Source organism: Chaetodon auriga, chromosome 21 (genome assembly GCF_051107435.1).
Source record: "Chaetodon auriga isolate fChaAug3 chromosome 21, fChaAug3.hap1, whole genome shotgun sequence".
Classification (NCBI taxonomy): domain Eukaryota; kingdom Metazoa; phylum Chordata; class Actinopteri; order Chaetodontiformes; family Chaetodontidae; genus Chaetodon; species Chaetodon auriga.
Genome location: NC_135094.1, coordinates 6547608 through 6572091, shown reverse-complemented (window position 1 = coordinate 6572091; position 24484 = coordinate 6547608). Strand labels below are relative to the sequence as shown.

At 45.8% G+C, this 24484-nt stretch overlaps 2 protein-coding genes across 2 annotated transcripts; one reads left to right on the top strand and one right to left on the bottom strand.

Moving 5' to 3' along the window:
- Positions 1 to 470: 470 nt before the first annotated feature.
- LOC143314457 (uncharacterized) lies at positions 471 to 11550 on the top strand. Its single transcript, XM_076721478.1, has 11 exons — positions 471 to 788; positions 1375 to 1718; positions 2740 to 3378; positions 4081 to 4281; positions 4583 to 4927; positions 5796 to 5869; positions 5986 to 6092; positions 6195 to 6338; positions 7137 to 7268; positions 9011 to 9280; positions 9878 to 11550. The coding sequence occupies exons 2-11, from the start codon at positions 1570 to 1572 to the stop codon at positions 10082 to 10084; spliced, it is 2268 nt and encodes a 755-aa protein (XP_076577593.1). The 5' UTR covers positions 471 to 788; positions 1375 to 1569; the 3' UTR covers positions 10085 to 11550.
- Positions 11551 to 11932: 382 nt separating this feature from the next.
- Positions 11933 to 22627, bottom strand: ankha (ANKH inorganic pyrophosphate transport regulator a). Its single transcript, XM_076761505.1, has 12 exons — positions 22136 to 22627; positions 20857 to 21073; positions 20527 to 20645; positions 20203 to 20286; positions 19956 to 20126; positions 19700 to 19834; positions 18905 to 18997; positions 18725 to 18817; positions 14222 to 14351; positions 13942 to 14065; positions 13625 to 13724; positions 11933 to 12847 (listed from the first exon to the last, which is right to left on the bottom strand). The coding sequence occupies exons 1-12, from the start codon at positions 22229 to 22231 to the stop codon at positions 12719 to 12721; spliced, it is 1491 nt and encodes a 496-aa protein (XP_076617620.1). The 5' UTR covers positions 22232 to 22627; the 3' UTR covers positions 11933 to 12718.
- Positions 22628 to 24484: the final 1857 nt, after the last annotated feature.

The following is a 24484-nucleotide window of genomic DNA, read 5'->3' as shown; positions in this document are numbered from 1 at the left end:
TAAGCTTTAGATATTGCATGATGCTGTTACAGTTTGTTTCAGAAGCAAATTTTGGGATTTAAAAGGCACAATTACACACAGTCATTGGTATTACAGAGATATATTACTGGAGTGAGAATTGGGAAGAGGCACTCATAAAACAGACAAATAAAATGTTTTGTGTCGAAGATGTCAGGGGACAGTGAACGCCAAGTTCCCGGAGCCAAACGTGATGTGAACGCGAACAATCACATATTAAAAGCTGAAAACGGTGCATTTGGATTTGCTTTGCATATCAATAATCCAAATTGTTGTCCATTAACTTTTATCGATAGACTAAACGGTCAATCCACTCCTTTTTGTGAGGATGAATACTTTGTTTATGTGTCAAAATGCACCACAGTTGATGTGAACTTGCGAGTTTCCGAGGAGCCCTTGAACGCAGCAAAACTCTCGGCGCACATGAGTATGACGTCATGCGCTCGGACCGTGCCGTGACCTGCTGCTCTGGCTAGCTAGGGGTTCGCACCAACAGATGTTCCGCATAAAATACAGTAAATACGCATTATTTATTAAATGTGTCGTATTAAACGACAATGATTTAGTAAATATAGAAGGTAACCAGTGTTGCAGCAGTGGTTCTCATGACGGCGACCAGTCTGTAGCAGCGCATGTTTATATTTTAAGTTTACCTCAGCTAGCTGACAAGCTAATTTAAGCTTGTTTTCCAGCTAGCCGAAAGTGAAACAGGAATCGGAGCTTCATGATTGCACGCTTGTGGGCTTTATCTGAAATTAAACTGAATCGAGGTATGTTTTTTTGTCATTATTATAAATTTGGCAGTGACAGTTGAATGTGTAATGTCAAATATTCTGTCACCATCGTTACTTCCCTGTGCTGTGATTATATTAACAATTAACAAGCTAGTGTTACATTAAATGTATATGAAAAACATCGTAGCAGGTGTTACACCAAATTCTGTGACCCAGCTTGAAATTTCAGTTGTAATTCCACGTTTTGTACTCAGAAATCTACATTATCACATGCTGCATTTAGATCAAACCTGCTCCCTCTCAGTATATAGACAGGGTCAATATTGTTGTTAGCTGATAGCCAAATATTGTTAGCATACAGCATTTAGATACATGGAGTAACAAACTTTAATAGCCGGAATAGCATAAATTGTGTTGTGCAGGTCTGCGTCCAGCACTGACACCTCACTTGACATTATTTGGTCGTTTTTTCATGTTGTTAATCCTCTTGTGTTTAGTGATTGAGGTAACAGCTAAAACTCTCAATCAGATGACAGAATCTGAATTTACTGTAACACCTGTTTTAGCCCTCAGGGCGTGTTTTTAATCGATCATTCAGTGATGCAGCTCTTTGGGTTTTTAGGTACTGGCTCTAAGACAAGATGCAAACATGGGTGTTTCCTGGCTTTAGCGGCTGCTTGACCCTCGTCATCATGGACTCCTGAATTCCTCACGCTTTGGCGACTCATCAGGTCGCTTGCGGCTGTTTTGGACCAGAGGTCACCGTTCAGCCTCCAGTCTGTCTGACCTCCCACGCAGAGGGAGCGGTTGGCCATAGATGGGGAGCAGTTGCTGTCACGCTGAGAGTCCCTGTGACAGTGCGGAGGAAAGAAGTGGTTTGCTCAAAGATGAGTCGAAGGCCACGGTGCCCACAGGCGAAACCATTGTGGTGGGCACTTGTGGTCCTGAAGGAGATAATGACATAAGGTGAGATAACCCTTTCAGTAGTACTTCCCTTTTTTTGGACTTTGGAGACCTCTGGCCTTATTTTTTTAACCTCAGCACTGTACATGTCACTACATGATCTGGTGACAGGGTTTCCTGATACAGACTTAAGGGGAAAAATCATCAAGTTATTTTAAACCTGTTGTTCAGCAGCGGGTTACACCCTTAAAGGTATTTTCCTGGTCTCACAGAAGAATGAAGAGGAAAACTTTTATGTCCCAGGTGGACAAACTGGCTCAGAGACAGCAGCCAACTAATAAATAAAAAATAAAATGATAAAACAAATGAAAATAATAACTGCAGAAAAAACAGCAGTGAATAAAAACCACTGATACCATTTCAATTTACGTCAGTGACTTTATGGCACACAGTCACAAATTTTCCCATGAAGGTTTGTTTTTTCAGACTGAGATCAGAGCGAGTGTCAGATTTGACTCAGTGACGGAGGTTTAGGTCTCTTTCTGCAGAGACTTGTCAACAGTGAAACCAACTTCTTAATGAAGCTCCGAATTTTGTGTCTTGTCTAAATACTGTGTTTAAACACTGGATTTGACAAAAATGTGAGATCATGAAAATGCTGTTAAAGACCCGCTGCTGGGCAACAGGGGGAGAAAAAAAAGCTTTAACGAGAAGATTAGATGGTTTTTGCATCAGGTGTGTTATATGACCAAATCACAGAGTGCTGAGGTCACAAACAGGGCAGGGGGACTTTCCGAGGTCTTAAAGGGTTTCAGGAAGAGTCACAGTTATTTGTCATTTCACGCTCTAGTTATTACTGCAATGACATACTAAATAAAGATGTTTTTCCGTCTCCTTCACACTAATGATGCAGAAAGAGTCTTTAAACATCTTGTCTTCTTGTCACTTATCAACTCGGGTTCCTGGTCATAGGTCAGAGGTTATTACTCAAGATGTCAAAGCTCTAACTGAGCCGGGGTTTTAGTTTAGGGTCTGAAGGCTGTTTTTGTTGTATAATGGGATGCATCCTCTCTGTGTTACTCAGGAAAACGCCTGATGGGGCGAATGTAAAGGTGGAGGCGAAGGCTGAGGCTGTGCAGGTGAAGCAGAGTCCTGAGGTTGGAGCGACAGAACCCAATAACACTCAGGAGAATGGACCCTTGCCAGAGGTGGTCATACAGACATCAAAGTCGTCTCCCAGGACAGGGTCTGACCCCAAAGAAAACTCCACCAGAGTACAAGATGAAGACACGAAGGACCGTCCAGCAGACGGTGGACAAGCTGAACTTCTGCAATGCACTTTAAACTCCCTTCAGAAGGAAGACACCGCAGCTGATTGGCAAGTTTGTACAGCGCCAAATGCGGCACCAGAAGAAGAAAATCCAGCCTCAGAGCAGGACAAAGTCCCTGATAGCACCTCGCTACCAGCCGAGGCAGTTTGTCCTGAAAACCATGCAGAGACAAACACAGCAAGAGAGCGCATGACATTGTCCACTGATGATAACGATGAAGAAGAAGATGGCTCCAAGGTCCCTATAGACAGCGCTGTGGCCGAGCCATCGGGGGAGTGTTCTCACAATAATGAAGTGTTATCTGTGCCAAACACGCAGCTCGCTGCAGCAGCTTGTCAGCTGCCGTCCATCTCTGTGGTCAGTCAGGAGATCAGCAAAGAGTCTCTGAGCTGGTGAGTCACATGACAAACCGTAAACTTTCCGTCTTGGGTGATAGTTAGAAAAATGCATCACCATATCACGAGGCTGAATTGGAATATGTCACATTAAGCCATTTATTTTGATCTTCTGTTATTCAGTTTGCATTGTCAGCTTCTTAATATACAGTATAGAGTGAAGGAAACGATGAGTCTGATGACTTTAGACCAGTGGTTCCAGATATGATGGTTGGGTAGCAAGTTAAAAATGAGGCATTGAAGGGATGATTCAAAAAATAGGAAAGCAGAAATAGACATTTCTACTATAAATCTTTCAGATTTTGCTTGCCGTTTCCTGGTTAACATATTCAAATATTCCTGTTGCTTCATTTTAAACCAAAAACATCAGGAACCACTGGACTTGATTCCACGGAGTACATGCGTACTGGAAGGTCTCCTGCCTGTATTTAACAGTATTTGTATCATACTGTATGCAACATATGGTATACAGGTATACTGCAGTGTTTGCTGTGCCAAGATTTTATGCCTCTGTTTTTGCTGTTTTGCTTCTTAATACTTGCTGGTTGAAGCGACTTAATGTTCCCGGCGTGGGATCAATAAAGGTTCAACTTATCTCATACAGCCGACCTGCTCCCGTACAGTCAGTGGTGTGCATTAGCAGACTGAGCCTCTGCTGCGTAGAAATGACCACCTTTCTCCTGTCATCCTGTGTGTTAGTGCCATGACTGAGGATCCAGAGCAGGAGAGCTCTTCAGCGTGCGAGGAGGCCGGTCCTGGAGTCATAAAAAGTTGTGATGTCTCTGAGTCTTCTTCTGGATCAGAGCCCACGGGGCTCAACCACAGTGGTGGTGAGGAGCGAGACTCCACCAACTATGTCGGGGAGCCAGAGACCACAGCTCTGGCAGACGCCGGCGTGAGGTCAGTGGGTTCAGAGTTTGCGATATCAAAACAAGGCACTTGTTTACATAAACTGTGTACTTGTGTTTTTGAGAGCCTTCCTGTGACCACTAGGGGGCATATAGACACCACCGGCTTGTTGAATTAGCGAAAGGATTTTCACACTCCTATAAATATTTTCTGCTGTATTTGTACAACTAAATAAATATTGCATGATGTAAAATGTCACTTAAGTGGCGCATATTTTTATGAGTTAAAGACATGAATAATGAATATATATATAAAGCAGGAAGAGTCAGAAAGATGAATTCTCTCCCTCCAGCTCAAAGTCCGATCAGGATGCAAAGCCAAGTCTTGAGTGTGCAGCTACGAGCTCCAAGGAGGTCACCTCCTCAGAGAGCGTCAAACAGGATATTGGGGAGGAAGTTATGTTGAAAGGACAGGACAAAGATGGAGATGTTCCCAAAGCGGAGGAGAACAGCGAGACAGAGGAGGAGGCGGGGAGCGCTCCCACCGAGGCCGAGGCTCAGGCTGGGAAAGATGGGGAGATCCAGGAGGTCACTGGAGACGAGGAGCAGCTGACGGGGAGCTCATCGGCCGGTTTAAAGGCTGACGAGATATCTGTCACCGAGAAGGACGGCCCTGCTGAAGATGGCCTGGGGAACAGGTTTGTAATGATCCATTTTTTTAAGCGCTTCAGCGAATAAATCGGATTTTAACGCCGAACATCACGCGTCCAAGTCGTTTTATCTGTTGAAAGATTGTGTTACAACACAGGAAGGCACTGTTTAGACACTGTGAGGCAACGTAGACTAAGCACAACGTGTTTAGTCTTCACATTTGAAAGATCGCACACATCATCATGATCATCATCCTCCCTGGAGACATGGTTAAAAAGTGCATGTGCTGTTGCCACAGAGCAACCACGAAGAATACACAGTTGTCTCCTGAAAGTGATGCAGAGATTTTGGCATTTTTTAAATGATGGTTTGTAGGATTAGCCAAAAAAAAAATCATTTTCATAATATAATGAGTCAAAGGAGGAGGTTGGTGTTCTTCTCTCTATATTTCTTATTGTCAACAGATTCCATAAAACCACTAAAACCAGCACTGTTTGTGGCACTCAGCCCCAAACCCCTTCATTCCTACCAGATACCTAACTTTAAACACCGGGTACAGACGTACGGTATATTTTCATTGTTTTTTTAGAAGAGCTGTTTTTAGCAAACATTACTCAAGCAGGAGTAAAGAGTGCATTGGTGGGGGTCTATTTTCAGCTGCAGATTCATACCAATTTGGTGCGGTAGTGAGTATTTACAGCAGCGGGACAGAGTGTGCGGGATTGACTCAGAAGAAAGCGCAGTGCCCGTGTTCACTGAAACGACACCCAGTGGAACGGTGTGCTTTTAACAGTTCAGGGCCACAGTGGCACACCGATAAGATCCATCAGGCTCTGGATTCACTGGTTTTTAGAAGGATTTGTTGACAATAAGGAAGATATCAATAATTTATAAACCGTTTTTTTTCTCTTTTAGCGAGGAAGACTTGTACAGAGGAGCCGAGGAGCTTTCAGCATCACAGGAAAATAAAGCGGGACCTCCGCCTGCACGTCAGTACATCCAAAACACACATCAGAGATTTGAAACAGCACTGCTTTTGTTTTGTCATGAACAATATAGACATGTCTTCTAGCTTTGTCCGCGATGACTCTCCTCTTGTGCTCAGTTTCAAAGGTGGAGGACAGATGCAGTTTGGACCCGGCGATGGACATTCTGTCTTACAGTGAGAGAGAGTGGAAGGGAAACACTGCCAAGAGTGCTCTCATTAGAAAGGTCAGTGCGCCTGTGGGGAGAAAAGTTTCAGATTAAAGCCAGTTGTTGTTTTTCATGTTTAATGGCTCAGTCTTCCTGTGGTGTCCCTGTGTGCTGCTGCAGGGTTATAAAGAGATGTCCCAGAGGTTTGGCAGCTTGAGGAGAGTGAGGGGGGACAACTACTGTGCCCTCAGAGCGACGCTGTTCCAGGTGCTCTCCCACAGCACCCAGCTGCCTGCGTGGCTGCAGGAGGACGACGTTTCGATGGTAAACAGTCGCTGACTTCATGAGTGTGAAGTTGGCTAACTTTAAGCCTTATTATAACTTCAGTAAGTGCGTACCAGGCTGTAAACATGTTTATTTTCTGTGTAAAGCTGGGCAGTTTAATATGGGGGTCTATGGGGATTGACTCACTTTTGGAGCCAGGCTCAAGTGGCCAATCTAGGAAGTGCAGCTTGGGGCACTTTTCATTTTTCAGTCCAAGAGGTTGCCACTTGCTTGTAGCTAGCTCACTGACTAATTAAGCTAATGTTAGCTACCTTCATGAGTTGAAAACGCAGTCCAAGGTCGACTTTTTAATGTTTGTGGTGACTCACTTTAAAAAAAGAGTCCTGTTCAAGGGAGTGAATGTGCAGCCATGAATCGAACTTAGTTGGCCTTGAAAGTAACACTCGGTTATTGCTGTAGTTAGCTTGTTAGCAATGCTAATGATTGCAGCTAGCATTGGAGCATCTTAACACACTGTTCAATGAATTCCTTACCCGTTTGCTGTTGTGTTTTTGGGTTTGGAAAACCTCTAAACTCTTCAAACACCTCTTCACCATTAGCTTGACAGACCTGCTGTGCCTCGCAACAGTTGCTAAGTTATGATTGGACAAGCACTGTTTGGGGGATGGGTTTGGGAAATGGTTAATTGAGAGAAACTACAAAACAAAACAAAATCCTGCAGACTGCCCGCTCTAACGTCCGTGTTTAATAACGTCCGTGTTTAATAACGTCCGCGCTTCAGCTCCTTTGAATGCAGCTGAAATCACATCTCAGCATCTTAATTCTGTGTGTTTACAGCTGCCGAAGCAACTCGAGGCCCAAGAAGGTCTGATAAGTCAGTGGACATTTCCGGGAGAATGCCTGCAGGGAGATGGGACGGGAGATGCCACCCTGCAGCTAAAAGGCTACATGGAGCTTCTCCAGAATAAGGTACCGGCTGCAGATCTGCTCAGAAACAGTGAGAAAGTATTTTGAAGACACATAGCGAGAAAACCACAGCACTATTTTTATGCCATCCGTGGACGCTGAGGGTATTGATACTCATCCACAGAGCGTTTAGATGAGATTGCTTCCATATGTTAAAGGGAGGTAGCTTCTAAATGCTGCCCTGCTGCCTCGCTCAGGGTCATTAACACACAACCTTGTAATGCTTTAAAGGATTTTGAGGGATAGATGAGCCCTCAGCCTCAAAGAAACTGCTTCAGCAGTTAAAACCACAGTTCCTCTTTACTATAACAGAATGAGGCCCCAGTCAGGATTTACAGTCAGTCAGAGCCGCTGCTAGCTTGTGAGGAATTCTGCTATTTACTGCACACGTTTTTTTTTGTTTTTTTTTTAAGTCAGACCTCTGCTGCTGTACTGTGTGCTGGTTTTGTGCCCGACATTATGGATCCTGTATAATTGCGCTCAGAGTAGACCATTGTGTTTTTCTGGTCTGTGCTGGTTCCATGAATATGACTGCTCGTATGCACTGATGTATATGCAGGGGATGGGACAAACACACCTTACAATAGCCCTTCTGTAAATAGAAGCAGATTTTTTTTTTCTCGATTTTTGAGGCCCACTTTGAATGTTTGAGCCCCAGGAAGTAAAGTCACGAACGACACTAAGCCTCCCTGTTTTACATCCCTCTTTGCATTTCCACTGACGGGATTAGTCAGACAGACTGATGGCAGATAAAAATGATGTGTTTGTTGTTCTTGAGCAGGATCGTTGCGTTGTTCTTCGATCTTTGCTGTTGCGTAACGGCTACAAAATTTTCCACACTGATGAGTAAAATGAAGAAGTGATGACGTTCAAAATGTCAAATGTCAGCTTCACGAAGCTGTGCTGATCGTTCAGGTCTTCAGTGCCGGTTGAAGATGTGTGTGAAGCGGCCACGTTTTACAGCTTCTTCGCAGCAGCGTCCACGTTTCAAGCACTGTCGTCCTCCACAGTCTGATTGGTTCTGCTGATGTTGAGCTCCAGGTGATTGTCGTTGCACCATGTGATGAAGCTGTGACTGGACATTATTCACTGGAGTCAAACATGTCGATATGGTGATAACTTCCATTTCACCCAAAATACACAGAATCCCTTTTGGTGCAGACGTGGAGGTAAACTGTTTGACTGGTTGACAGAGGCATGAAACCACAGGGCGGTAATTCCAGTTTGCCAGTGGTGTTTTCCTGTATTTGGCACACTCGTCTGTCATCTTGGTGGGGCTTAATGATGGTATTGTCACCCGGTTGGTTAGTCTATGCTTTTCTCAAATGAAGAAATCTCTCAACCGCAGGCCAGATGACACAAGGCTCCCGAAAGTATGATTTCGAATCATTTCTTTAACACTGCCATCAGCTTCCCCTCAATTACCTCAATATACATTATTAATTTTGTTCCATTCCTAATTGAAAATTCGACCTCGAGGCTTTAACTGCTTCTCTTCTTACCTTTCTTTATTCGTCAATCAGTCGATTTTCATTAAGCAATTAATAATTTAGGCCAGGAAATGTTCAAAATAATGAGAAATTCTTGTCACATGGTCTAAAACTTCCTCTCTAAGTTGCTTATTTTGTCTGACAGAAACAGTTTACGGCTGAAATAAACAGAAAACTGCAGCAAATCCTCCTGTTGGTTTGATAAACGGCTGCAACGATTACATGCAAAACAGTTATTGATTCGTTTGTTTCCAGTGGCGGACGGCAGTGGACTGCTCCTCGGCGGCCGAGCGGCAGCGGCTGTGCGAGCGGGCGTTTTGGGGAGGAGAAGAGGAGCTGGGGCTGCTGGAGGCGCTCAAGCTGCTGATGCTGGGCAGAGCGGTGGAGCTGCACCGCCGCATGCAGGCCGGCGGAGACGTCCCGCTCTTCTGCTGGCTGCTGTTCGCCCGCGACTCGTCCGACTGCCCGCGCTCCTTCCTCTCCAACCACCTCAGCCACGTGGGCCTCAGCGCCGGGCTGGAGCAGGTAGGAGGCTCCTCTTTTTATTTGTCGATCAGCAGACCGCAGATCCACTTCAGCAGGCACTTAAAGACCTGCTGAACGTTTTACTGGCTGCGTACAGTAGTTTCCTGGCAGGTAGGGAGCATTTATATGAACCTTTTACAACAACACGACACTCAGAAGAAAATAGCTGCTGGGACTTTCGTGCCCTTTTGAATCCAGCAGTAAAATTCTGCTGGATAAACTGTTGTCACGCTTGGTAACAAAAACAAAAACAGCAACTAATGTCAGCTGTCATGAGACTGGGCGTGCAGCATTCTCGTCATGTGAAAGCCGAACAGTAAAACATGCCGGCGCTTGTGCTGTTCTCTCTGTTTTCGAGCTGCGCTGTCTCTGCGCCGCCAGCCTCGGGGGGTGACGAGGTTTCAGGAGGAACAAGGTGTTGAGTGGTTTAATTGTTATTTTCACTCTTTTAATTAAAGCTTTTACAGGCACAGTTTCCATAAAGAAACTCCACCTATAAATATCATGTGCTTGAGCAGCTGATTGTGCTGTTTTGGGAAATCTGCATTCTCTCACTGTGCAGGTGACATTATGCCCCTGCTTTGTGCATTTGTGCAGGTGGAGATGTTCCTGCTGGGCTACGCCTTGCAGTGCACCATTCAAGTTTACAGACTGTACAAGGCCGACACGGAGGAGTTCGTCACCTACTACCCGGACGACCATAAGGATGACTGGCCATCTGTGTGCCTCGTCACAGAGGACGATCGCCACTACAATGTGCCAGTTGTAGAAGCTGTGGAACACAGGGAGCTCAGCTCGAGCTGATCACCGCAGAGAAATCTCCTGCCATACGAACAAAACACTCCTCAGGTCCATCAAGATTCATAGATTTACGCCAGTTAAAGGAATCGTTTGACATTTGGGGGGATGTGCTTTCTTGCTTCGAGTTAGATGAGAAGATCGATGCCGCTCGTGCTAGCAGCTAGTTAGCTTAGCAGTTAGCTTAGCACAAGGACTGAAAACAGCGGAAACAGCTAGTTTGGCTCTCCTAAGGTAATAAAATCTGCCTCCCATCACCTCTGAGGCTGAAGTGTAGACGTGACGTGTGGATTTACAGACAGTTTTTCATCACTAAATGAGATAAAGTGTGTTAATCAGTCAGCTTTTAGACGTACTGGTAGGTGGACTTTATGACCTTAGGACAGAGCCAGGCTAGCTGTTTCCCTCTGTTTCCAGTTTTGCGCTAAGCTAAGCTAACTGGCTGCTGGTGTTAGCTTCATATTTAGTGTACAGACGTGAGAGGGATGTCAATCTTAATATCTGACTCACGGCACACAAGCGGACGACCCAGAATGCCTGTTCCTTTAAAAATATGCTGATTTGAGACCCTGTACAAGATGTGGTTTACACACGTTTGTACACACTGTTCTGTATACAGAGTTTTCTATTTGGGTGTGTGTACATATATGTGCAGTAAGGTCCAGGTTAGTTTCCCATTGGAGCTGCCAGCAGCGCCAAAACGATCAGACGGTTGGTGTTTACACTGGAGTTTGGGCACTTTGGTTTGTGTATTAATTTATTCTTTTTCATTATGTCAGAAAATTTTAAATTACGAAGAACAAGAGAAACGACTGAATTCGTCAGCGGGAGCGTTTGATGATTTATCAGGTTTAACGACAGCTCACACCAGACGACGAGCGGAGGAGTCATCGCGGCCTCTGTGTCTCGGAGGATTTGTGGTGGTCTGCGTGTGCGTGTTTGCGACTCTGCGTGTGTGTCAAACTCAGTGTGTAACATGTTGCCTTTAACCAAGCTGTTCTGAGGACAGGAGCGTGCCAATGTTGCTGCAGATACTGGAAACAGTCCCAACCACCAGCCGCTGGATTCGGTAAGAGACGCTCGCTTGGTCCTCCGCGTTGCCTTAGAAATAATGCACAATAAGAATGAATGTCGGTCATTAGCGATAAGAGGCCATTTCCTAATTGAGAGCCGGTGAAGATGAGACGTTAGCGGGGAAACATTGCTTGTGCCATTTGCAGGAATGTTCTTGTACTGTCAGATTTTTGGACGGCATTTAGATAAAATGAAAGTACAATTTTTGTAAAAGTCTTTTTTGCTTTATGTTTGATTTTATCAGCTTGATACTTTGAATTTTCCTAATTTAATGAGAACTATAAGCAGGATTTTGAACTGATGGCATGTCAGAGGTACGCCAGTGAAAATGGCGTCGGTTTGGGGTCTCGGACTCCGTCTGTAAAACGTGGTTGAATACAATGGATTTTCCAACGCTCTATACCTGACTGGTGTTTTTTTATCCAGATTTCTGTCAGAGTTTAAAGGTGATTTAACGAGGATCTGTCTGGGGTCAAACGTGTGACTTCACTGTGTAGGCTAACACACTGTGCATTTGTTTGGTCTGTCAGTGAATTTTGGTTCACACGTGGCTCATATAACATCAAAAACCATTTCCTTATTTGGTGTAATAACATGCTTTATGGTCAACTCAGTGTTTTGTCACCTTCACAGAATGTGCAAAGCTGGCTGTGTCAAAGGGAAGGCGTTAGCGCTCCTCTAATACACAGCTGGTTATTTAAAGGAAAAAAAGGTTTTTACACACAGCAGTGGGGTCGGACGACGAGGGCCTAAAGCCAATGTCAAAACAAAACACGAGGGTTAATAATAAAGCAATTTATTTGCCAAATAAGAATGCCTATACAGTATATACAGTACATACGACAGTCTGAATACTACCAGGAAAATGCTTGGCAAAACAAAAGTAGATGGACTCCCAGACTGCATGGAAAGTGAACAATCATAACTGTATTCTGTAACACACGCAATGATATAACGAGGGATTCCTGACCCCTCTGGGCAATTAAATATACACATTGCATTACCTATAGAAAACAACAATAATCTGTACACCATTGTATGTAAAATACGATTGCACAACCCAACAAGTCCCACAACATGTCTATATTTGAATTCAAGCAAGGCCTTGCTGCTTAATCTTGATAAAATAACATAAAATAATGAACTCCGTATTTTGGCAACTCCACTACCACTCGACAGATGTTTCTCGCTGCGGAGGAGGACACGTTCTCCTGTGTCGTTTTCCCTTGTTTACCAGTAGACACATGAAAGTGGTTAATACACCCGCTGATGTGATGATGCAAAAATGATGAGAACTGTTGAAAAGGTCGGAAGACAGAAGGTATTTACACGGATGAATGAACACTTGGAGGTGCATGGCTTTCTTTACAGTGTGCGTTTTAATGGTGGGGGGTCCACGTGAAGAAGACCTCGTCACTCTTTAGTCAAAGTCTGTCGGAGAACCTCTGAAACCAAACCATACTCGGGTCCTCGCTCCGCTCCAGCACTGTAACACTCGGCGGTCTCCTCTCCAGCAAAGTTCCACGTGGAGGTCGGCTTTACCTTCTCCTCCTGCTGTCAGAGAGTTCACTCCTGCTCCTCCTCCTCCTCCTGGAGCTCCTCAATGGCATCCATCTGAGTCCTGGAGCACACCTCGCTCATCGGGGCGGAGTCCTCGCCCTCCACCACCAGCTCATTGGACATCTCGTTGTTTTTCTGCAGAGGCAGCAGACGAAGAAATGAAAACCACGCAACGCTCAGTGAGGAAAGGAGGCCGAGCTCGGCCAAAAACTGCAGCTGATACCTTTGTTGTGCAAATCTAATACTTGATAAGCTGCAAAAAGAAAGAAAGCAGTATAACTGAGTAATCCAGTCCTCACGTGAAGACGGAAGTATTTAGGAGCATGCAGAGCCTCTTGAACCGGATCACCTCATTAGGTTATGCTTCTGGTTCTTTGCCCCTGTCATTAAATGCTGGCTGTGACTGCAGTAAAGTTTGATTTCAATAATACACATTCATTTTCTTACTGAAAAAGGATGGTTCAAAAATGTCCCAAATTCAGTAGTTAGTGAAAACAAGGAAACATGGGACTTTTCAGACTAAATAGAGTAAATTATGCAGCTCTGTGTGCAAATCTCCCCTCAATTATTGAGCAATATATGTCACATACAACAGGCAGCGAGTAAAGATTCAGAGAGTGAACTAGACTAGAAACTCAGAGAAACTCCAGAGAGACGCAGACGGGCTGCACAGGAAGTGGAAACATCGTTTTTGTCACTTAAATCCAAATTTCAGTGATGAGGACGAGCACATCAGAAGTGCAGATAAAAGGTTTCGGAGGTCTTTTCTTCTTGAACATCTCGGTTACATCACAGCTCAGATCAAACAGGACCATCGTGATAAATTGGAGACACACCTGGTTCAACTCAGGAATCACAGAACAAGGTGTGTGCTGTCATGTTTGTAACAATGAACAACCCAGGTGATCTCACCTGCTGTCGATAAACATAGCAGGCCGCTATGGCAACCATTGTCGACTCCCCTATGAAGCCGGCCAGGAGGGATCCCACCCCGAGTGTGGCCCCGTGAACCCTGAGAGACAAAAGGATCGTGTGAAGTTTCGGTGGCTGCTGCCTTTTATCCAAACTTACTGAAGAGTTTCTGAGGCGGACGGGAAGCCTCCTCCTGTTCGACCTTTTCAGGCATAAAAAAAGATCTAAAAACACAAAATACTGTACGAAACAAGAAAGCCTGAGTCACAGCGCTGACCTCTGTGACCCCGGCAGTGTTCTCTGAAGTGTTGACTTACCCCATATAAGGCAGCACAACCAGACTGGTGATGAGGACAATGATGCGGAGAACCGAGCTGGGGGCCAGCACAAAGGTCTTTTTCAGGGTCATGAGCCATCCAGTCAAATGAGCCCGAACAGTCACTGCAAACACAGACACACACACACACACACACACACACACACACAAAGTGGAAACATCACCCCACTGGTCCGAGCTACGCCCCGGGTTAAAGCCACAGCAGGAAGGAAAATCCAGCTGGACGCTGATGCTGAAAAACAGCTAATCGAAGGTCTTACCTGGCAGAGGAAAGAAGGAGAAAATTCGGAGCGGGACCACGCACAGCTCAGCGAAAGCGTACTCCACTCCAATGACATCAACCAGGATCTTCTCGGACACATGAGGAGTCCAAAACACCACAAAGCAAAGCTGGACACAAAACCAACAAAGGCAAATTCATTTTTGCGTTCGCTGCACCACAATAGAGCGGCCGGCACGCCTCATTAGATTTCATTAGTTCATTAACTGAAGGGCTTTCAGATCGAATGTGGGCCTTTGAAGCTCGCATAACAAGAGCGAGCGAGCAAGCGCACGCCGGACAATGTTATTGTTTCTGGAAGCAGCTGCCGAGGCACGTGCAGCGTTACCAGAGCATCTCAAAGCTGTTACTGTATTATGAGCACATTAGGGCGTGTCGAGCGGCGTGAGCCTGTCTGATCTGAGCCTGAATTATACATCCGTTTGTTTAAAATTGTATAAAGACAGTTTCTCCGCACTCCAAACTTAGATCAAGCACCGGGGGGGGGGGGGGGGGCTGGGGGCGGGCTACAGATCCGTGAAAGGGGTTTTTCTGGTTCCTCTCTGACTACACTGTCATGCACTCTCTCATGTTATCTCAGCTGTGAGTGAAAAACAATCAGTGCGTCATCTGGGTCATATCTGGCTCCATCCTTCCCCCTGTTAAGACCTCACTGGTGTAAAGACCTGAGACAACAAATTCAACCTTCCTCATTTTAGTGAGGTCAATATCTCTCTTATTGTTATTGACCCTCCACCAGTTGGGCCACTTTTCTGATGAGCTGGACACGCTGTTGTCTTTGTGCACCTTCCCCACAAAGTGTAAGCCGGCCCAGGCAACCACCAAACCGTCCTGTCCACCTTGTCTGAGCCACCAAGACCCATGTGGTTTGAGCCCTACATCCAGGCTTCAGAGTGTCATGGCTCAGATGGAGAGTCTAAATGTCACTTCCTGTCCAGTGGGACACCACAAAGATCAGTACTTGGTCCCCTTTTCTTCCAAGTACTCATTTACAGCACAGTGCATCCACATCATCCAAACACAAACCTCCCACAAGCAGCGCTCCAGGAGATATCCCACAATGGAAATCCACCAAATATACAAACACACAAACACAGCCCCCACAGCACGAGACACAACACCCGAATCCAAACAAGACAAGAACTACATCTGCAGCCAGTCGTGCCAAACACTGCGAACTTGATCCAGTTCATAAGCCAAAAGTCTGCAATTTCTATAGAATAAAGTGAACGATTTATCTACTTCAACATTCGAGTAAAGCTCCATTCTCAGTGTCTGTCAAGTCCAGATCAGGAAAGTGACCTCTTAAACGATATTTGTCGTAAGTCATGAATGAAGGCATTTGCGGAACATCGTGTACTATATGACATCTGACTGATCGTGTCCTATCTGCCTGAACAGGCCTCTCCACTCTTGAACAGGCTCTGCTCATCTCTCTCCTTCACTGCTGCACCGCCCTGCTGGCAGGCCGGCCAGCATGCACAGCAAAGCCTCTGCAGACAGTCCAAAATGTGGCTGCACATCTGGTCTTCAACCAGCCGAACACACGTCGTCACTCCGTTTCTCACGACTCTGGCTCCCTGCGGCTGCTCGCATTCAGATCATGTCACAAAAGCTCACCTACGACCCGGATTCCAAAGAGTTGGACGCTGTGCAAAACATTAAACAGAATGTGATAACTTGCTAATCCTTAAGAACGGCACATAAACAACATATTTCATATTTTACCTCATCAGCTTCATTGATTTTTGTAAATATCTGCTTATTCTGAGTTTGATGCAGCAACACGTTTCAAACAAGTCCAACAGGAGCGACTAAAGACTGAGAAAAATGTGGAATGCTCCAAAAACACCTGTTTGGAACATTCCACAGGTAAACAGGTTCACTGATAACAGGTGATAGAATCTGTCGTCAGAAAGCCGTTTGTTTGCAAATGACTGCATTCTGTTTTTATTCATGTTCTGGAGTCAAAGTCGTCAAAAATCTTCTTTCTCTTCAATCCTCTTCTGAGAGTACTTGCTCATCTAATGTGCTTCTCAGCTACATCCTTCTCTATTTGCATCCTAACCTTGTGGCACGTGTCAGGTGGAATGTGGAACCGAGTGCTGCTGCATTTGTTCTCTGAGGCTTCTACTTGATCTACTGTGGCCTGCGCTGCCTGCACCTCGTTTGTTTGGACCGACACGTCTGCAAAATGAATAAATGTAAAATTATTTCACGCTGCCGACACTGAGTCATACTTATGGTAAGTATAAGGTTAGAAGAAAGGCCGACAAGCCACAAGCGCCACAATATCGTGAGTAAACTAAAGAGAAATGGCCCACAGTGCTTCCATAAACATTTCACCATCTCACTGTTTTTACTGATTTACATGTGTAGCAGGAATTGATGAATTGTGCCAAAGCCTTTGATGTGGTTTTGTGGTTTTTGATCCCATGAACCCAAAATATAGGAAGAGATTACAGTAAATGATGATTTCATGTGGCATTACCTTACCATCTATCATTATTTTAGCAAGATGGAGGCACGTAATAACTAATTTGTGTGGCTCAAGCGGAGCCGCCGTCTCCCCTGACTCAGCTGTGGTTCCTCTAAACAAGGTGACACATCCACGCTCGCCGCCTCGCCGTCCTCAGCACGGCCTGCTTTCATAAGACGGACATATTTGTTCCAGAACATCTCTCTGCTCCTCTCCCGAATTCCACGTCCTCCTCTGCTGTTTTTCATTCTGCCGTCTCTCCTTCATGTGTAATCAGAACAAGCCCTGGCATGAAGGCCCTCGGCTTGTGTTTTCGACGCCGCTACAGGCCATACCTATCTGCCTGTTGCACTGTGAGGAGCACACACACCCTCACATACATGTTTACAGCTCTGGGATTCCACATCTGGTGTGCCACTCTCCTCCTCCTCCTCCTCCTCCTCCTCCTCCTCCTCCTCCTAAAAAGACCCAACCTTGGCCACAAACTTCCTGTTTTTCTTATTCAGGCTGTTAAGACAACTAACTGGGGCAAAGGCTCCTTTTTGCTCCACAGAAGTTGGCTTTGCATTGTTGTATTAACGTTGAATCAAGGGCAAATATGATCAGAGAGTCCGGATCGTACAGGCGGGATAATCCAAACAAAAACTCTGCAGCAGCAAACGTAATGCAGCTTCAGCCCCCATCACTTAGCAGAGAAGCTCACCTGCGAGGGGCTTTGGGAATGTGTTCACTGTTCCCTTTTATGTGCATGCCTGTTTTATTAAGCTCTTAAAGATTGAGGCGGTGGGGGGACGGGACACAAAAGCTCCTTAGCCTCTTCACAAATTCCACCCTAATGTGTCTCCCTCTGTGTGCAACCTGAAACCACAACATGACGGCAAGGCAAAAGTACATTGAGTACGCCTGCGACCGTGAACCCCCATCACTGAACCCGCATAATCAGCCTTGAATGTGACACCTTTTTTTAAAGAACTCACAAATTTTGGCTTTGTTTCTGAGGGTTTAGCGCTGAGTTAGCGGGGGACCTTTGACAGCACTGCCTGTAGCGATCTTTCAGAAACTATGTCAAACATGTTTCTGCATAACGCTGGACGCGTTGTGTCAGTCTGAAGCCTGACCGGCACGCGGCGTCTCCCAGCAGGATTACAGAAGGGTAAACACGGCCCAGGCGCTGTGTTTTGGGGAAAACGTTCAGCGTGTTTCTGATGTGTTTCTACCTTTTTAGCGCGTGCAGAAATAGATTTAACCCCCCCTCCAAAAGAAAATAAAACATGTATTTAGTGTCAAAACATATGTGCGTGTGCAGTATGATTAAGCATTTCTAAAGGAAATGACTTTGGATACGAGCTTGTTGTAAAGCACCGTGGTGGGACAACTGACACCGACTGTGGGAGAAGTGGAGTCTCAGTGAAGGACACCTCAGGCTGTAAACCAATACTCTGCATGTGTAGGAGTGACTGCATTGAGAGTGAACACTGGACTTCATGTTAGCGGTATCAACTGTCAAGGAGGGTCTAGATGTGCAAATAACAAGCGTCTCCATTACAGCAACTGGTTTGTTTTCTTAAGGCAGGACACCTCATAAGGGCTGCAGCTTTACAATAATTCATTTGGCCAATCAAACATCAGAGTCTCTCAGCTTCCCAGCGCTCATGATGAGGTCTTCAGGTTGCTAATTTTGTCTGACCAATGGTCCAAAACCCCAAAATATAAGATTTTTAATTGATTTTGTAACAAAGACATCACATTTGAGACGCTCAAGCAGATTTTCATGATAATGGACGAGGAATTATCAGAATTGCTGCAGATTCATTCGAATGGTTTCAGCTCTAAACCTCATCAACTTTTCATCCAAACCTCCGGCCAGAAGTTAAGGATTGTTTCCACACGGGCCGTGAAAACAATCCGTGAGCCACACCTTCTCTCTGTGCTAATCAATGCCATATTCTTGGAGCACAAACCGTGAAATTATGCGAGCGAAAACACGTGACGTGCTCATCTTACCGTGAGTGAGAGAGCCAGGCAGCAGAATGTAAACTTTTTAATGTTTGACTTGGTGACAGGGCTGCCAGCGTTCAGCTTGTTGCTGGGATTGTTCTGTTGGGAAGAGAGCAGAATTAGAGGCATAAACAAACCCGTCGACAACAAAGTGCAGCAAACGCTGGTAGGGGGAGTCTGGAATACCTTGTCAAAGGCAGGGTACACTGCTCTCAGTTCAGTTAACCAACCGTAGGGCATGTGACCCACAGGGTATGTGGCTGTGAGGACGGCCACGGCCTGGAATGACAAAGACACGACAGCTATAAGTTATCGGCACGCCGCCGCTTTAATGCTGAAAATACCACACGCAGCACACACAGCGAAATTAATGACAGCTGTCCAACAACAGCAGACACGAAGGCAACACGTGTGTCTCTCACTTTCCCAGCGGCGTGCGGTTTTTCACAAGTTTACGATTGGATAACAGCCTTGAGCTTGTTATTGTGTCCCAAACAACAACGGGCCGTGACAGGCTTTACGCAGGAACAGTAGGGCCATGTAGGAATGTTTTCACTCGGTGTAATCATGCCCTGAGTTTCACATGAACATGGTGAATCACCCAAACCACTGGCAGCCAGTGTTGTCAATGATTTCCAGTTCATTCTGGTAAACAGCTTTGTATTGTCTCTAGTAGTTAGGGTCTCTGTAAGCCAGAAAGCTCCAGAGGGAGTTTGTTAGCATCTGGCATTTCATCTGCAATAACTTGAGGGAAAATTAGTCCACTGGCTCCACGTAGCTGTAAAGTCCCTCTTAATGACACCTTTTATCCAACAATAGAATTATACGAGCTTTGCTGTTATGTCATTGGTGGCAGCTCCATTGATAACATCCGGATTAAATGTAATGTGATTCTCCTCAGTCAAGCGGGACAGTCACAATCAGGAATGACAGCTTTCTGGTTCAGACATGTTTGGTGAATTAAACTCCTGACACACCCACCTCTGTCGCATCAGAGGTCCCCTTGAGGTCGCGAGACACAAAGAGGTTGACGATGGGTCGGCTGATGCGCTGAGTGGCCAGGATGAGGGCCAGGGGCCACCAGAAACTCAGCATCTTTTTGATGGTGGCATCGCCCTGCAGGGATGGAGACACGTCCAACAAACCGCTCTCAATTTTGAAGAAAGACACACTTAACTCCTAATTTTATGAACTGACAACTAACTACACAGTTTAGCCGTAAAAAGGCAGCACTTACCCCCACGTCAAGTCCACTGGAGTCTGGGATGCTGTCGTGAATGTTACAGTAGTAACCCAGACCGACGATGCTGAAACGGACCAAGGCACCCATATACAGGGAAAGGATCGGGATGAGTAAAGGCTCCACACACTCCAGGTTACTGTGGAGGAGAATGGCCACGAACACGATCTGCAGGAGAGAACAGCAGCCGTGAAACCTCAGACTGATCCCTTCACACACATTCAGTCAAAACGAAGGAAATTACCTGGGCCACAACATCAGAGATGGAGGCTGAGCCTACGATGACGCTGTACTTGTGCTTGAGAAGTATCCCTGCATGAATCCACGCCTGCAAAACACAACAATGGACAGAGATGTTACGCCAAGACAAAGACACCGAGCTTTAAAAACAAAAGCTCAACCGCAGCTGGATGACAGGCCTGGACTTTAAAGGAGGGAATACACCATCGCTGGAGACCAGCGTGGACAGCGGATTAAAAAAACAGACATTTATAGGTCAGCTGCAGTTATATTCACGCTCGCATGATAAAATCTCTTGCAGAATAATCCTGCTATACTGCACACTCACCATTGCATCCAACAGAGGGAACGCAGCCAGGTATAGGAAGGCCTTTCTTGTCTTGTGCCCCACAGATTCATCCACATGGTGGAGCTTGTTAATGATGTAATATCCTAAATCTGTGTAGGCTACAGATAAAAAGAGGAAACCACAGATGAGGTGAAAGAGACCGTTTCTGTCCTGTTTTGATTGTTTTGAGCAGCAGAGACTGTGATTCTCAGAGGGTGCTACAATAATTCAAGCTCAGGTTCGCCACAAAAACCAAAACTTAACTTTTACAGGATGCGGTTTAAGCGCAGCGTGTCATCACATGTGCACAAACAACCCTTAAACACACACCTATCAAGATGTGAAGGACGAACGCGATGGCCCCGGCCGTCACCATGCAGAACACAGCCTTCCTCCGGTCCCTCTTGCTGTTGACAAACACCAAGCCCACATTCTTGAAGTCGCTCATGGGACCGGTGAAGAACTTCATCAGGGAGTAGGCCAGGCCGTAGCTGGCCAGCATTTCAACTGCATCCTCTTTGACTGTGGCTATGCCCCTGTTGAGGGCCTGGAAAAGGGATGAGGTGGGGGTGGGGAGTGAGACAGCACACAAGGGAAGTTCAGTGTGTCATAGCGTGACCGGTCCACATGACCATGACTTAGTCTAACTTTATCTCTGACCAGACTGAACTGCGACCACCGCCGCCCTTCACTGTCTGTCTTCACTTTAATGGTGGATTTCTCCATGTGGCACAATGAGACATTTGTCTAATGCAAAGCAGCTCGTGCCTTCATAATGTCTGCACAGGAAACACCCACAGCACATCCCAGAATTATTTCCATTCAGTTTTACCTGAGGAACAACTACAACTGCTGCTGCTGCTGCCCTTTTCCTTTGCAGGGCTGTGTGCTATTTATACCAGCTAACAGAGCCATTACATAAGCTTAATCCCAACATCTCCATGTTTTTTTACTCTCACACTATCTGCTCATTGTCTTCTGGGAGAGGGCAGCCACCAGATCAACCGAGACCGCACAGGAAATGGCTAAGCAAGAAAATATGGCGATCAGGGAAAAATGAAAAAAAAAAAGAAAAAAGCCGGGTACATGATCCGCCATCATCTCCTAAACAGGCCCTGGATCAGATTTACTTATTAATCAGAAGACAAATAAATCACAGACAGACAGAGAGGTGCTTGTCTAGGTCAGGCTGGAGGATCAAAAACCCGCAGCGGCTTCACGTAACTGCTGCCAGAAGTGACAAAAACATTTCATCAGGATAAACAAGGGCCTCTCTCTGCGTGAGGTCCCACTTCCTAAATAATGTATAGAACAGCCTAATGGATACCTTCACGGCGGCTCAGCTAAGCTAGCTGTGGCTACAGCTCCAGCCCGCCGCGTTGAAACGACCGAACGGGCTCGAAGCACTCAGCTGTCAGAGAGGAGAAACGCTGTTTTCTGGACGTCAAAACCTGATGCTCAGACCCTCAAACACATTTCTCACACAGGCGGAATAAATAACGCCTGGATCCGTTAGCCGCAGCTAGCAAACGCCAAATCGCAGCTCCAGGCTTTTCCGTTATTGACCGAACGCTACGGCGGAAAACAACGAACCAGGAAGAAACGTTACCTGTTCCCCGAGGTCGATGGCAACATTGGTGATGGCCAAAGGCACCAGAAAGCGGATGAGAGGCCAGTAGGGACTGAGAGATGGAAACTCCACCATAGTACAAGCCGGGCTGACAGAGCGAGGGCATCTGCCTCGGTCTTGATTGATGTGAAAGAAAATCAAAGAGTGGCGGCTAGAAGGCGGTCGGAGCACCTGTATTTCTAGCGAGAACGGGAGGCTGAAGTGGGGCAGCGGCGGGCGCCGGGGCGCTCCTGTGGCGGCTGCGCTTCGCAATGCTTCGATGCTGCTGAGCGGAGGCGAAGGTCAACGAAAATTTCAGACCGGCGCATCTTCCTCCCAAATCATCATCAAGGGGGTGGGGGGAGACGCAAGGTGACATCAAACTGCGCCGAATTAGAGCGAGGAGGCGTCCCGCGGCGTCGCCGGTGGAGATTTACATGAAAGCGCCGACGCGAAACTGGTCGGATTAGTTTTGTCGCTCCGCGTCTGACTGCGCCTGTGCTGCGCAGTCCGGTTGTTGTCGACCCTCCCCGAGGCTGGAACCAACCGCTGGCCGCACGTGGGCCAGGCATCCCGGCCGTGACATCATCACCGGGTCCGAAGCTGGCTTTCATTATCGCTGTGTGTAAACACACAACACACACAGTCCCCATAATGTGTGTTTACGTTAAAGACGGCCGCGGCGCGTAGAAACAACATGAACCTGATCTGGCTTTGCTTCCGCTGGCATGTCATGATGAATAAACCCTACACGCGTTTTTAGGGGAATATTACTTCTGTATGAACAAACTACCAAATTCTGGGAAAATTTGACTGGAATCTGGTACAAAGATGTTCAGCTGAATAAAACCGTATGCAGCTGGATTCACATGGTGAGAAACCCCAGCCATACATCTGAATGTGACACGTGTATTTTCACGCAGGATAACAGTTTGGTCCCATACAAGTTTTTATATTTCCACTGTGCACCTCCACTGAGGACAGAAATCATACACAGAACCAACAGATGAACTCTGATTGAGCAATAGCTGGGAAAATACTGACCCCTGCTGGACGAAGCGGGAAAAATAGTTCCAAAACAAGTCTATTTTTACTGATTTCATTGCTTTTTAATGCAAATGCTGAACATATCAAATTGTAGTAAATCACAACAAAAGTGGAGATGAGTGTAAACATCAGAAAACACTAAAACAAAATATCTCTGACACAGATGTGTTTGATTTGATTATTTGATGAATCTCAGTTCTGGCAGACAGATGTACGACAGCACACTGATTACACAAACAAGAAAAACCTTGAGACTTGTGAAATATTGGATATGTGTGCTGTTATTTTTACCAAAATGCATTGCACTGAATATGGAAATGACATGAATTAGCTGATACATGCAAAAACTTGTGTTCGTACAATGTGTCTCACAGCAAATAAGTGTGTACATTAGAGGTCATGCCAATATGGGCGATTTGATTCTGATCGAAAAATCCTCATTATTTAGGCTTTAATCAACCTGGGAGGCCAAAAACTCACAAAGAAGATTCTCATTAATGAGGAGCTGTTGCTCAGTGGAAAAAGAAAACGTTTGACCATTTCTCAGACTTGAAATGCACATTGTCATTGCACAGTCCCTTGTTACCTTTCACACACACACACACACAGGTATGCTAACGTGGTCTGTTTACAGTTAGCGTGAAATGGAAACATACCAGAGTTCCAGTGTGAGTAAAGTCTGCACTGTGAGTAACGTTCAGTCAAAACACAAAGTTGTTTGTGCCTCTGCCTGGTGCCTGAGGGAGGTTCTGTAGTGATTTTAACAGTTGACTCAGGCTTTTACTAGCAGACATGCCTTTCCTTGGCAGCTTTAACCAAAGTCAGATGTTTACCAAAGAGCCCGTATACCTGCAAGAACACTTTTGAGTTCAGCTCCTAAAGCAGTATAATTCCTCCATAATGTCGGGATTGTTTCATTACATTCTGCTAACCGTTCACAGGGTCCTTAATAACACAGGACTTTGTGGTTTTCTTTTACGAGCAGCTTTTTAAGTAAATAGTCCAGAAGTGTGTTTCGTTCCGCTTGTATCCAGCCGTGTGTACTACAGCTCATTATGTGGGTGTGTTTGGATAACAAAGCATGAAGTGTTGCTCAGGTGTGATTGCGTGTCAGTTTGTGTGTGTTGCAACAGCCAGGACCCCAGATTATCTGTATGTGTCAGAATAATGGATGTGTGAGTCAATTATAATTTCATTTAGCTCAGCAGAGTGCTGTTTGTTCCTGCTGCTGCTGCTGCTGTCGGAGGTGGCAGCGTTGGATACGATCGCTGGCATTGGCATGAACGTGTTCATTTTAGTATT